We start from the raw sequence: 14,489 nt of genomic DNA, 5'->3' as shown, positions 1-14,489 counted from the left end.
TGTTGAAGTGCTGTTGGCTTGTCCTGGATCTTGGATTCACCTGAATATAACACACTTCCTCAGAGAAGCACTGCACAGAACTGTTAGGTGGAAATCAACTGGGAGGCAGGTTATCCTAAGGGTCAGAGAAGAGCTGCTACAATTCTACTGAGGACATTTGTAGCGCTTTTCTGTAGTGGTTAATGCTTCAAGTGCGCAATCTCCATCCCACCCAACCGAGGAAAAATGCAGTTCGACCATGTCGGGGAGAACATGCCTGTGCTCAGAGGTACTCTTGCCGTCCTTCTGCATATTCTTGACTGAGGCCTAGCATTAAGAAGAGGTCCAGTGGCTCTGCCCTGGACTCTGAGGCTGAATCCTGGGTCCTCTTGAAACCTGCACCGGCTTTATCACAGAATTTGCCCTGCTGTGGGCTCTGCCTTCTCCACCTCTAAGTGCCGCCATGGGACTCTGCTGCCCCCTGGTGTCTCCCAGCTAGATTTGCCAGACAGCTGCAACACAGTTTTATGTGTGGTTGGGCAAACTTCAACTAACTGTCCATCTGAAGGATAGCATTCTCTAGGGTCTGTGGAACTCCTTGCCACAGGATGTGGTGATGGCGTCTGGCCTGGATGCCTTTAAAAGGGGATTGGACAAGTTTCTGGAGGAAAAATCCATTATGGGTTACAAGCCAAGCCATGATGTGTATGTGCAACCTCCTGGTTTTAGAAATGGGCTATGTCAGAATGCCAGATGCAAGGGAGGGCACCAGGATGAGGTCTCTTGTTATCTGGTGTGCTCCCTGGGGCATTTGGTGGGCCGCTGTGAGATCCAGGAAGCTGGACTAGATGGGCCTATGGCCTGATCCAGTGAGGCTGTTCTTATGGGATCGGCTTGAATAGTCCAATTACACACACACACACACACACACACACACACACACACACACACACACACACACACACACAATTACTTCATGAGAGGGTGTATCTGCTCTCACAAATTGCTCTGCAACAAAAGAATCACCCTGCACCCAACAGAGCACAAAATGATCTATGAAAGATTTCCTGTGCATCTTTCAAATGCATGCAGTTGTCAACAGCTGCCTGAGAAAAAAACAAATAATCTCTTGCTTCATTGACTTCAAAGAAAGCATTCAGACCCCATCCGCTGCTTCCAAGATTGGAGCAGATTGCTACAATGGAGAACAGAAGAGGCAATGACACTTGTTTGCCTTTTGGAGGGATGATCCTTGCTTCCTGTTGGTTCCAGATTCTCTTGCAAGTAGGCTAGTGAAACATGCCTGCCCTTCACCTAAAGAAACTAAGGTTAAAGGGATTGGCCTGACAGCTCTTTAAGAGGATCTCAGAAAGAAAAAGGGGAACACGTGAGGAGAGAGCAGGAAGCTGTGGGATTTGACCCAAAAGGAGGGAGACCAGTAAAAGACGAGGACATGAAAGACCTCGGCTGTTGGCTCAGATGAAGGGGGTTCCAGCTTCCTGTTTTTCATGGTGGCTGAACAGATGCCCCAACTAGACACCCACAAGTGGGAGGCAATGGCACACTCTCACCTTTGTTTCTTCCCTGTAGCTGGTACCAATGATAAAAGACCCTCATCATCATCACTACCACTTGCACAATTAAAAAACTAGATATGCTGCTTAGGGAGGGTGTGAAGTCTCACTTCTCATGGTTCTGAGGAAAGCACACCATGCAGTGCTAGACAGACATAAACAGGAGTGCTTATCGTACCCCCAAGAAGCAATGCCCAAGGTCTCATTCCCCCGACTGCTGAGGACTTCACTTCACCCACTGACTGCAGAGGAAGCTTCTCCAGCTCAGTGGTAGAATCCATGTTTTGCATGCAGAAGGTCCAGGTTCAGTCCTTGACAGCAACTCCATGTAGGGTTGGGGAAAATCCCCCCCATTCTTTGATGGAAGCCTTGGAGGGCCACTGTTGCTCCAAGAGTTAGCTCTACCAAGGAGCTTTCTGTGTATGGTGGCTCCTTATTGCCAACTTCAAGATATCCCACCCATGAAGTGAGAAAGATCTCAGATTGGCATACAGGATATGAGGCAAGCCCAGGAGCCCAGCAACTACTCAGGGTGGGGAAGAAGGTTGGAAGATGGCAGTTTATCTGTGCAGCTCCATCCTTTTTTGCTAAGTGCGCCATTGTGGAGATGGGTGTGCAGGGGCAGAAGATTCCATTTCTGGTAGTTTCCTGTGACCCAATTCATCCTGAGGCAAGGAAGGCAACTGGTGGGGCATACAAACTGGAACACACACACACACACACACACACACACACACACACACACACACACACACACACACAGTAGCCTGCTGCTATGGCCCCCTCCTCATCAAAGGCTACTTAGCCTCATGACAGGCCCCCAGGCTGGCAAATCGGGCAGAGCTGAGAGGGGCCAGCTATATCACATAGGCAGCAGCTCAAAGTCCAGTCAGACGATTGAGCTGCACAGGACTTGAAAGGGAGCTTCGCCTACCTCCCTTAGATCAGAAGATCGCTGTGCCAAGAGAACCAGTCCCTGGAGAGCCACTGGCCAGATATGGAAACATGGTGTGGAATGTGGCTTTCCTCAGGAGGGGACTAATAGAAACACATGCCTGGGCCTGCTTGAAAGGGGCACGCAAATTGCAGTGCTTGAGCACCCAAAAGGAACAAGTAGGGGGCTCTCCCCCCCCCCGATTCTGATATCCTGCCACCCATCTAAACAGCAAAGACAAGACAGGCAGCATAGTTCTGTCAGATACTTGCAGATGCTCCCCTCTTCCCCTGCATATCCCCAACAGCAAAATGGTGCGGTCCCATCAGGAAGCTCCCCTGCACAAGCCTCTTCCAAATGAATGGGAGCTCTGCAAAAGCGGGCAAAAGAAGAAAGGGAAAGAACAGGTTTAAAAGAGAGCGACAAAGAGAGGAACACAGACAGCTCAGCAGGTGGGTGTGCAAGAGAGAGTCGGTGCTGGCTGCACAGAGACACTCGCCAACCACGTTCAATTGTGATTCAGCAGGAAAAGGCTCCAATTGAAGCATGATGCTTGTGGCCCTAGAAACGAGGCTTTGAAGGCATCAACCTCCCCCACCCCCAGCTCCCTAGAAGAATCAAAATAACGAGCATAATCGCTGCAAGCCCACAGCCTTCTTTCAGGAGGAAATAAAGCCACCCGGTCACAATCAGCAGCTGTCATGATGCTGGAGCAGCCACAGATGGCTTCAAAAGAGGGGCTTTGCCTTCCTTCACCCAGCAAGCAGGCGCTGACCCTCTGGCCTGTTGCACAAAGGTGGGCAGGATTCACATGTAGCATCACAAGCAGAGGCCCGTGGGCCAGTGCAAGAGGACGAACTGTGATGTGGCACTGCTCCAGCAGAGCACACAAGATGTTGCACAAGCGTAGTCTCACGATGGTGGAAAGTGTTGTGCAAGCCCAGCACGGGGAAGGCAGAGGGGAGAGAAGGAATATACAGCACTTGGAAATAGGAAAGCCTAAGCACAGCCCAGTTTACAAATCAGGAGCGTGTCCAGAGCATGAACTGCAAGCACCAAGCACTGTAAGGGACATGCCCCAGCACTCTGATTTACTGGATATGTGCCACCCACAGAGGTAGACTGTGGGCCCCACAATGGTCTGCTCTCCCAATTCTGTAACTCCAGAGCCCCCCTTTCTATCCTCCACTCAAAGACTTCTTGAAATAATCCAGTATTTGAGCATGTTGACTTTTTGTGTGTGTGGTGTGTGTGTGCTATAAATCTGCCACCTCAATTCATCATCCAGACAACCCTGTGAATTTGTACCCAGCTCCTCTCAGGTCAGTTCCATGTCCTGATAGACACACTATACCGGCCATTGGGGCAGGCCCAAGACCTCCTGATGCCCGAGGTGGCATGTCAAGTGCTTCTCCCATATCTAATGATGTGCCAATCTGTGCTACTCCCCCCCTGCCACTTCTTTCCTCTCTGTATCCCTCTTCCAGTGGAGGCAAGGAGGTGGACTGAGATGGGCACCCCCACCGATCTGCTGTATGAGGCAGCTGCTTTAGCTGGCCTTGGGCAAGAGGCAAGCATGGCAGACTCTTTAGCCTTCTGCTTCCTAAGAGCTGTTCCTCAGGCCTGAAAGGAACATGCTCCAGGAATCAAGCTGCCCAACGACAGCAGGATACCAGATAAATCCTTATCCACCTTTCCCCCTGATAACCCCACAGGCATGCGCATGCAACCTATTCTGCAAAGACTGCCAAGACAGTCCATATTCTCCCAATTCTGCAAATGCTGCCTTGGTGCAATTCCCTTACAGCTGTCTAGGAAGTGCCAGTGTTTTCAAGACAAGGCCAGGATTTCTGGGACATATTCAGGACCCCCGTCCCATAGGCAGGGTTAACAAACCCTGCAGCTTTTTGTTGATTCACAACAACATTGACCACTAGCTTTTTGGCAGATCTCCTTTGCCTGGGTGGCTAGGAGGATTCCAGCTGGACAAGCTTTTCTCATCTCAGCATCCACAGAGCATGAAAATAAATTTATCTGCTTAATTCCTGCTCTGCACATGGAGCCCCTCCAGGAGAAAAAGGAGGCAATTTGTCATTCACAACAAGAAGAAATCCAGCAGGGAGAAGAATTTGCGTACCTAGGTATGGAGACCTAGAGGTGAAAAATATTTCTTTACCCTGTGTGTAATTAGTCTGTGGAACTCCTTGCCACAGGATGTGGTGATGGCACCTGGCCTAGGTGTCTTTAAGAGGAGATTGGACAATTTTATGGAGGAAAAGTCCATCACAGGTTACAAGCCATGATGTATACATTTTGGTTCTAGAAGTAGGCTATCTCTGATATGCCAGGTGCAAGGGAGTGGCAACAGGATGCAGGTATCTTGTAGTTTCCTGTGCTCCCTGAGGCCTCTGGTGGGCCACTGTGAGATGTAGAAAGCTAGACTAGATGGATTCTTGGCCTGATCCAGGAGGGCTCTTCTGATGTTCTTAAGGACCCTGAAGAGACCCTGCTTGGGTGGCAAATATCCCTATAGTTCAGGCAGGCTGAACTCCCAAAGCCTGGGCTTTGGAACTCTAGGGCACTCCCTGCTCCTACAGCACTAAGAGAAAGAGACTCCTCACTGACACTTGGAGGAGCCAAGCAGGGTCTAGGAGATGGGGGTAAAGGGGGTAATTTGTAGTGTCGGAGGGGGGAGACCCAGGAGCCAAAGGAGGGGGCCCAGAAATTTCCTAGGATCTTACATTTTCCAATCTCACCCAGACTCACTGTCCATATGGGATGCTGGGGGCATTACCATGGGCACATAGTGGTGACTGCTGCCACAAGTCATACACACCAGGCCCAGGAATGCATACATTCTTTAATAATGTCACATCTGGGAGGAAAATGACCTGCTACAGTAGTTCTTTGGCTTGTGATCTGCTAACCATGGAGTTTATAGGAGCTTAGTGACACAGCTTTGGGACTGCATCTACTGCAAAAGTTGGTTTTGGTGTACACAGGACATCTTTTTCTATTCTAGTGTAAGCCTAAATACAATGCTGATGCTGAGAGATGCTAATCTCTTGCAATGATTTTCTATATTTGAAATATTTTAGAGGGATTTAGGAGTGAGTTTGGTTTTCCCTATTACTGTATCTAGCTGACAATGTCAGGCAGGCAGGTAGACCTGGGCTCCAAAGACTATTCCGTATGTTGCCATTTTCCTCCTGCCTGTTTTGCCCCCATTCTGCCCACCCCCATTGCCACCCTCCCCCCACTCTGATTCTCCCCCTCCCTCATTGGGAAGGGACCCAAAAGAAACTTTGTATCCCCTGATAAAATTCTTCTCAGAGGCCCTGGAGCCAAGTCTTCACCTGGAGGCACTGCAGGATCAAGTTCTGAGTTAACCTTTAAAGTTACAGCTTCATTTGCAGTCTTCCCTGTCAACAGCCTGATCCCAAATAAAGTGAGCCAAAACCCTGAAATCTGTAGGCTTAAAACACACTTAATTCTTCACAGGGTTGTGCTGCAAATGCTCAAGACATGTTTTCACCTGGGCATGAAGCACATGGTGCAGAGAGAGAGAAGGAGTAGCTGCTCCTCAGCTCCAGGAGGCATTGGAGACCTTCCTCTCCCAGCTGTTTGGGCTCCCTTTGTAAAACATATCCAGTAGATCAGAGAATCCCAGGTGAAACAGATATGCCCTGAGCCTTCTTCCTGCCCTCTTTGTTGCCCCCCCAGAGCACCTTGAGGAAGCAGCCAAGTGGCTCCCAGGGAGGCTATATAAGGCCCTGGCCCTCCACAGCTCCTGTTTGAACACTGGGTGGGCAGAAGGGGTGTTGAGTAGCCATGGTGGAAATCAGTCCCTTGTGCTTTTTGCTCCTGCTCAAGTTAGTAGGCACTAGTGGCCTTTGGACAAAGAAGGGGAATGGAACTGGGGTGCCCTTGACCAACAAGGGATCCAGCTGGCTGGAGTTTGGGAAAGGGGGGCTGTTGGGGATGTGTGGCAGACAGAGCCCCCACAAAGGTGGGCACATCCCAGGAGAGAAGATTCCTCATTTAAGAGGGGAGGAAGCAACTCCAGCAAATCAGGTGGGATCAGCTGGGGCTGCTACAAGTGAGCAGACCCCAGGGAAGACCCCCCAAGCTCATGCAAGCTCTCCTTGGCCTCAGGGCTTGTGCTCGGGCACTGGTGAGCCCTGGCAGCTGGGCAGCAGCTGGGCAGCAAAAACCAGCCTTGTCTGCACCCTGGGCATTCTGGTGGCAGTGGGCAATGGGCTGGTCTTTGTGGTCATTGCCTCCTCAGTGTCTGGTTGGAGCCATAGCAGCCGCCTAGTGCTGCTGTCCTTGGCTGCTGCAGACACTGCCCTGGCCCTGCTGGTGGTGCCCCTCAATCTGTACCACAGCCTGGCTCTGGGCCCGGTGGCAGAGAAGAGTGCCGAAGCAGGAGACACCTCCTACTGCCGGGCAGTGGCCTTCATAAACTCCAGCATCTTTGGGGCCTCCCTCTACTCCCTGGCTGGTGTCTCACTGGAGCGCTACGTGGCTGTCTTCTTCCCCTTGCACTACCGGCGCCTCCTGAGCCGCAGGCGGGTGGCTCTGTTCATCACAGCCGCCTGGCTGCTGCCGGTGTTTTTGCTGGTGCCACTGAGTGTGCCGGGCCCTGGGGCTGTACTCCAGGTCCGCTTCTCTGCTGCAGCCCTGCTGTGTGAACCAGACTACAGCTCCAACACCACCTATTCTGTGCTGATGGCGGGCACCATCTTCTGCCCTGCTGCTGGGACAGTCACCTTTACCAATGTGCGCCTGTGGCTTGTTGCCCGCTCCCAGCGTCGGCGCAGGAAAGCCCTGGCGTTCCCAGAAAAAGAAGTGGTGAGGCTGAAGAGGCTCCACCTGCTGCCGCTAGATGCTGCATCCCGCATCTTGCTGCCCGTTGTCATCGCCTTCTATGTCTGCTGGGCTCCCTGCATGGGTACCATCCTGTACAATGGTGAGTCTGCAGAGGGGCAGGCGCTGCAAGCTGTCTCTGGACACTGGAGGCTTTGAGGAATGGCCTGCCTGTTCCTAGATGTGTGTCCACAGACCAGGGGCATCTAGCAGTTCTTGTTGTGTTAACCTTATTACTAGACTTCAAGAGCAGAATTACCTGAGCCTGAATAACAGTCACACTTTGTTTGGTTAACTGTGGACATATTGTTAAACCGTAAATATGTCCTGCTCGGGAATCTGGGCTCTGGAGGGGATGGTGTTGGTATCAAACGCAGGTCAGCAAAGGATACTGTGGTCTGGAAGTGCTACAATTTAGATTGCAGTGCCAATGTTTAGAAGGGGGTTTCCATTCCCAAAGAACAGGTGCTTCTGTGGATGGCGTATGAAGAGAGCACCTCACGGGGAGGGGGGCAGCCTGGTGTTGGCCTTCAGGATACATGACTGTAATGGATGCCTTGCTGGGAAAGGGGGGAAGTGGCAAAGGACAGCAATATGACAGTATTGCAGGCCTGGATCCTAAGCAAGCATCATGTTACTTTCATATTATACCTACAAAGGATCAGGTTGTTCAAACCTGGGTCTACCTTGAGATGATGGGTTTAACTTTTGGGCAATGCGGAGTTTTAGAAAACAGGCAGCTGGTTGCATTGGCACTTGGGTAAAAAAAGTCTCTTCTCTCCCCCATCCCTTCCTTCCAGCCATCACACACGAAAGAGTTCATGAGTGGGTGGAGTTTGTGGCCTTGTGGCTTCCCACTGGCAGCGGCTTCCTCAACTGTTTCGTCTACTTCTGGATCAACAGGAGCTTCCGGCACAAGTTCCAGAAGGTTGGGCACAAGCTGTGCTGTCGAGCCCAGCAGGAGCGGCACCGGCACCTTCTCCCCACCCTCAGCGTATCCGTGGGAGAAGTCTGCAAGCGGCCAGGCAGCTCCTGCAGCATGTCATCCTCTTACAGCCTTGTGTTCTCCCAGAGAGCCCAAAGCCTCCTTTAGTAGACCCCACTAGGCTTCCCTTCTTGATTTTGGAAAGTGGTGCTTCCTGCCTATGAATGGTGTGGGCTGAGCTTGACTAAAGACTTTGGCTGCTGCTCTTTCTGGAACTCTGGGTGGTCAAAAGTGGTTCTGAGACGAGGTTGCCAAGGATTAGAGGGAGGCTGTGTCCTGGTTGGATTTGCCTCCACTCTTCTGTAGTCTGAGGAGGCAGCAGGCTGAGCCTCCTGCAAAGGTCAGGTGTCTGCAAGGAAAGGCCAGGATCTTTGATGAGGCTGCTCCAGGAAAATCTAGTGGAAGCTGAGCCCCCAAAGGTGGGGCAGGGGACATCCAGTGTGCAATTTGCTCCAGAACAACACTTGAAGGCAACTCTGCCCTCTTCCTCCCCTCCCCACATAGTCCTCTTGTTCCACAGGACTATGAAAAAGGAACTTGGATCAGCAGCCAGGAGAGGAGAAAATCTGTTTAAGATAAAAAAGACTTAAAGGTGACAGCTTGGTTTTAATGCCCTTTGAACAGCCAGCCTCTGCCAACCATTGGAGTTTTAAGAATAGAATTTTAGCTGATCTTTTCCCCCCTGTGTGTGTCTGGCAGGGATCAATTATTTAAAGAGTGTGGTCCTTGAGAGGATCCCTGACCCTGTCCCATTGAGGACCCTCTCTTCTGGGAGGCAGCAGGGCAGGGAGTGACCAACAGCCACCTGCCAAAAAGTGTTCTATGAAATTGATTTGAGCAGATGCATTCCAGTGTCTTTGAGGGTATCTCGAATCGGCCTTATTAATGCTCTGGCATGAGCATGTGACTATTTGGCACATCTTGAGGAATATATTGCATTCTCCTAGAAAAGGGATAGATAGTAAGCTACAACTGCGACACATGTCAATGCTTTCACAAGATCAGTGCTGCAAAACCGGCTGCAGAAGTTCAACTCAGGTTGACTTCACCCCATCAGAAGGGAGGTTCTCCCACGGGGGGGGGGGGGAGGAAGATCCTCCTTCCCAGCAGCTGTAAGGCTTGTGGTACAGTTGTGGCTGTTGTAGCTTTTGACTGTTGCAGTTTTTCTGGCCTTACCAGAAGAATGACTTTCTCTTCTGCTTCTGTCCCTATTATTTCTCCTGTTTTTGCCCAGCCAATTTCTACAAAACCTCTTGTCTTTTCTCCCCCCCCCCCACTTTTCTTCCTGTCCTCAGTGTTTACAATATAAACTTTTAATTACTTGGAGTGGGAGCAAAGAATTACACTGAGGAGAAAGAGTTCAGTTTCCTTGCCTCCCCGTGTATCCAACCCCTGTGAAATTCCAAGGATATACAAGACATTTAGAAAAACAGACCACTATGAGTAGAGGCCAACCCTGGGAGGCTGCGTGTGTTTTTCTGCCCTAACAGTGCAATAGGTAACTTTGTGCCAAGAGTGGGTTATCTTATGTAAACTTGTTAGGCTGTTATTATGCTGCAAGGAATTCTTCAAAGAACTGTGCAGTCCTGATGGATTGTCGATGACTATTATCTTTCTGGTTTTTCCCTCTTCCGCTCCTGATATATCTGCTCTTTCTCTCAATCTGGGGTTATCTCCTGTTGCTGCTGTGTTGCAAGGATTGTGGTGAATATTTGTCTGATGGTAGTACCTTTTAAAATATGTATTGTGGCATGAAATGATTCAAATCTGGATTGCAAGCCCCGAACTTCTTCTAAAGCTATCCTCATTTTATTGTTATCCAAACTTTTTAAAACAATGATTCTGCATTTGGAAGTTCTGTATGGATAACTCTTTTCTTCTCTCCTACTCTGCCCCCTCCTGGTCTAGTACCGTGCTGTATTTTTTGGGGGGGAAACATTTAAAATTTAAAATGATTAAATAAAGAGATTTTTTGGAATTTTGGCCTTTTCCAGCTATTCTTTTCCTCTAGCTTGTCAAAATAAAAGCACTTGTTATTTTACGGTAATAATTTGGTATGTAACTAGGGTTTTCAATGTTCTCTTATAGCCTTGCTCCTCTGCCTGACCTTCATCCTGGCATCCAGAAACTGGGCAGACAAAACTTTTCCTGACATGGAGATAAGCCATGGGAAAAGCACCATTTCTTCATGTCTGTTAAAGGCTCATGAGCAAGGCCAGAAAAGAGAGTTTGCAATCCTGTATGTAATGCAAATTTCTCCCTTTTTTCTCCTCCCTCTTTTTGCTTGAATGAAGAGGTACGCTAAAGAAATTGTTATTATTAGCACCAACAAATGTCACTTGGTGCCAGTAAGCAAGCTTTGGATTCTCCAGACTTTTGTTTCCAGGCTGGAAGGTGAGTAAACCAAGAAGTCTGGGGGGTGGTGCGGGGGGCTCAGCAAATGCCCAAAGGTGAGTATTTTTGTAATAGCCTTAGGCTGGCACAGAGATGATGCTTAGAGAGACCACATCAGGTGCAAAAGAGGTTTTGGGTGTCATTGAGGGCTCCAGACAAATATGAGGCACAGTTGACAAGGAGCCTGCTTGTTTTTCTGAGCCTTGCCAGGGAGCCCCAAGTAGCCTGGTTGGGTCCACCTCATGCATTGCTAGCACTTGCATGGAGCCAAAAGAGTAATCAAGGTCCAGCAGATGGCACACCTCTGTAATGCCCTGATGATGCATTTTTCTCAGTTGTGCAATATGAAAAGATGTCAGTAAAGAGGGGAAAGAAATGAGCTTAAATGCTAGGATAGCACAGCAGGGCTCAACATTAAGAAAAACAGTCAGATGGGGAGAGCATCTTCTTCCCAAAGATTCCCAAGTGAAGGGTGGGAAGTGAGGGGGCATCTTTCTGAGATGCTTTGAGGACCACAGGCCTCTGACTTTGCCCAGGTCCTACAGCAACCCCTTCCCAACCCTAAGTGCTTCTTAACCTGCACTTGAGTGACTCTCCCCTCACCCCACAAAGGCGGTAGAATGGAGAAAATATTAGTCTACATGTAAGCCTCACACTGTGAATCCTCATGTCAGTTTTGAAAGATTAGCGTTGAAGGGAGTGAGCGCCTTATATCGCTGACAGATGCTGATGCTCAGTTACTAGTCTTGGAATCTGCACTTGATCCACCTACAGGAACCGTAATGCTGGTCTGGGTTGGATGAGTATTGCCTGGAAATATCACACAATGGTTATTTAAGTGTTTCATGATTTTTGCCTTGATGTATGGAATGGTATTGAGCATTGCAATTTTTTGGCAATATTATTGCAGCAAAATAATCTGGGGCAATTTAAAGATGAACATATTTATTTTAGCACAAGGTTTTTTGGACTACAGGTCATTTCATCAGAGGCAGGGTTATCTTCTGTTGGTTGGTATACAAAGTCACATGAGTACAAAGGAAAAATGTAAACAGGGAGATCAAATGGCCATGGACCATAAAAGAGGGTCAAGGTTATACTTTGTAAACCTTGCTGTATAGAACAGCAGCACTAGTACTGAGTGAGCGCACAGCTAAGAAAATCACATTCATGCCAGCATGTTGACAAGCCAGTTTTAATTATGCCACTGAGGACTCCTTAAAACAATGGAGAGTTTGCCGTGCCTGTGCTGTTGGCTCCCCATTCAGAATAGCTACCTGACTGCCAGCAGAACTTATGGGGCAGGCTGAGCAGTGTTTCTTCTGGAAATCTGATGTCCACAATGTGCATTACCAAGTTCCTGATGTCCTGCAATCTGTAAGATCCTCACAAGGTGGTGCTGGTCATGCAAAAGAAGGGCGCCTGAAACTAGTGGAGGGCTGGAGTGCCTTGTCTATGAAGAATGGCTGCAAGTCTTGGGGTTCTTCAGCTAGGGAGGGGAAAAAGCCATTGAGGGGGGACATGATTGAGACTTTTCTTATGTTTGGACTGCTGCACCTCGCCTACAGCCTTGTTTGTCACAAGTAGGAACGCATGTTTGAATGCAAAACAAACTTATTCCAAAGCGCTGCTGACTGAGAGTAGAGTCCACTCAGGTCAATGTGCTATTTCCAGCAGTGGCCTCAGTAGGGGACAAGCAAAGATTCCAAGGACATCTGTTTGTGTCATTTGAGCCCCATGTGCTCATGAAAGAATGCAAGTCCTATCCCAGAGTTCCCCTAGCAGCCTCCCCTCCAAACAGTGCTCAAGGCCAGCCCTAAGCTGCTGCTACACTACAGCTCTTTAGTGTGGCTGAGGTTGTGCTGTGGCAGTTAAATGCAATAGAATAGCATGGTTCTGTTATGAAAGAAAGGAAAGGGAAAAAAATCCATGTTGCCTCATTAAGAGGCAAGTGAGCACTAATTAGATAATCTAAACAGGAAGCTATAGCAGGGGAGAAACTCCAAGGAAGTAGTTTTTAACTACAGGCACAATCGACCTTAAAAGCCTGCAATACTGTATTATTTTCGAGAGGGGAGGGAATTCGTGAATCGGGTCTGAAAGTGGAGAACAGCACAGAAAACAATGAAATGTGACATTGGCAGCACCATTGCCTGCAATCTTCACAAGCGTCACAGTCTGGGGTCTCTCTGACCAATCTTACACACTCCTGGCTCACTGTCTAAGCACTCCCAGTGAGTAAGAAATGCAGGTTCCCACTTCAGTTCTTGTGTATCCAACAATCTCAAGGGCCTTAATGCTTGAGGACACAGGGTGCAATTGCCAGGCAAAAGGCCAACATCAAGTACAGGTTCTTATGTGGGTGCAACCAACTGGCCAAACACACCAAGTAGGTGGGTGTATGGGTCCTCAGGGCAAACTGCCTCTGGTTGCCACCACTACCCCCTTCTAAATAGTCAGTGTTCCTGCCAAGGGGAAGCTGAAGACCTATAAACTAACTTCCCAGCTCTTGCAAGCTCTGAAGTCCCCCAAACGCCAGGGACTTAAACTTCAAGACATTCCAGCAACATACTAAGGGCCCAATCCTATCCAACTTTCCAGGGCCAACGCAGCTGCAATGCAGCCCCAAGGTAAGGGACTAACCATTCCCTTAACTTGAGGAGGTCTCCATGACTGGCCCCCACTGCAGGATGAAGCACATGCCATTTGCATGACTGCAGTGGCACTGGAAAGTTGAATAGGGTTGGGGATTCCAGTTTCTTTGCATTCCCAGACACAAACCTGAGATAATAGAATGGTTTGTTTACAGCAGGGTTTCTCAAACTGTGGGTTGCGACCTGATTGTTGGTGGGTTGTGAAGCTTTAGCTGATAGCTGAGAAGGCAAATGCATGGAGCCCTATGGAAAGTGAAACTAAGCCATATTGCATGTTTACTCATGAGTGGGCACATTTGCCTTAGTCCATTGGAAAGGGCAGACTGAGAGGAATCCAACAACACCAGAATGGTCCTGATCTGATGAACGCAGCCCCCCAAAAACATTGGAGAAGGAAATTCCTCCTTCCAAGTTGAAGAATGTATTGAGCCCTATGGAAAGTGAAACAGAGCTACATGTTTGCATTTACTTATGAGTAAGAAAATGTGCCTTGGCTTGTGGTGAGGTCAGGAAAAGAGGAACACAAGGCAACCAGAATGGTCCCGATTTGATGAAAGTGGAGCTCAACCAATGCTCCAGAAGGCAGCCACCCCTACCCCCCCAAAGAATATAATAGAGGCTTGTTGTGGAAAGGTGCATTTTTTTCTTTTTTAAACTTGCTGATAGTGATATGGTTTAAACATAAGAACTTAAATTGAACTTAGTACTTAGTAAGGTTGAAAATCTTGTGTGTGTGAGGGGGTGTTATTGCAGACAGGCTATAAAGAAAATTTACTTGGTGGAACCAAGCCGGCTTCCCCTTATTTAATTATTTATTTTACTTTAATTATTTATTTTAATTTGCTTGATGTTGTCACTTCTGGTCATGACATCACTTCTGGTTGGTCCCGGACAGACTGCCATTCTAAAAAGTGGGTCCCAGTACTAAAAGTTTGAGAACCTCTGGTTAATAGAATAGGATTAAGGTTACATATTATTTGAAAGGCATTTAGGTACAATGAGCCACCCTTACCCATGGGCGTGGCCTCCATGGAATATCTATAGCTGTTGAGCCTGTAGCTGGAGCCTCAGAACATCTCTTGGGAAGTGGCTGCCACTTG

General features: G+C 48.7%; 1 protein-coding gene across 1 annotated transcript; it reads left to right on the top strand.

The window, feature by feature from the left end:
* Positions 1-238: 238 nt before the first annotated feature.
* Positions 239-8,449, top strand: LOC136660639 (melatonin receptor type 1B-B-like). The gene is made up of 3 exons (XM_066637946.1): positions 239-268; positions 6,643-7,459; positions 8,157-8,449. Exons 1-3 carry the CDS (start codon positions 239-241, stop codon positions 8,447-8,449), a joined length of 1,140 nt encoding a protein of 379 aa, XP_066494043.1.
* Positions 8,450-14,489: the final 6,040 nt, after the last annotated feature.

This window comes from Tiliqua scincoides, chromosome 9, assembly GCF_035046505.1.
Source record: "Tiliqua scincoides isolate rTilSci1 chromosome 9, rTilSci1.hap2, whole genome shotgun sequence".
NCBI classification, from domain to species: Eukaryota; Metazoa; Chordata; class Lepidosauria; order Squamata; family Scincidae; genus Tiliqua; species Tiliqua scincoides.
The sequence above is the reverse complement of the archived record's forward strand: the minus strand, read 5'-3'. Positions and strand labels throughout refer to the sequence as shown.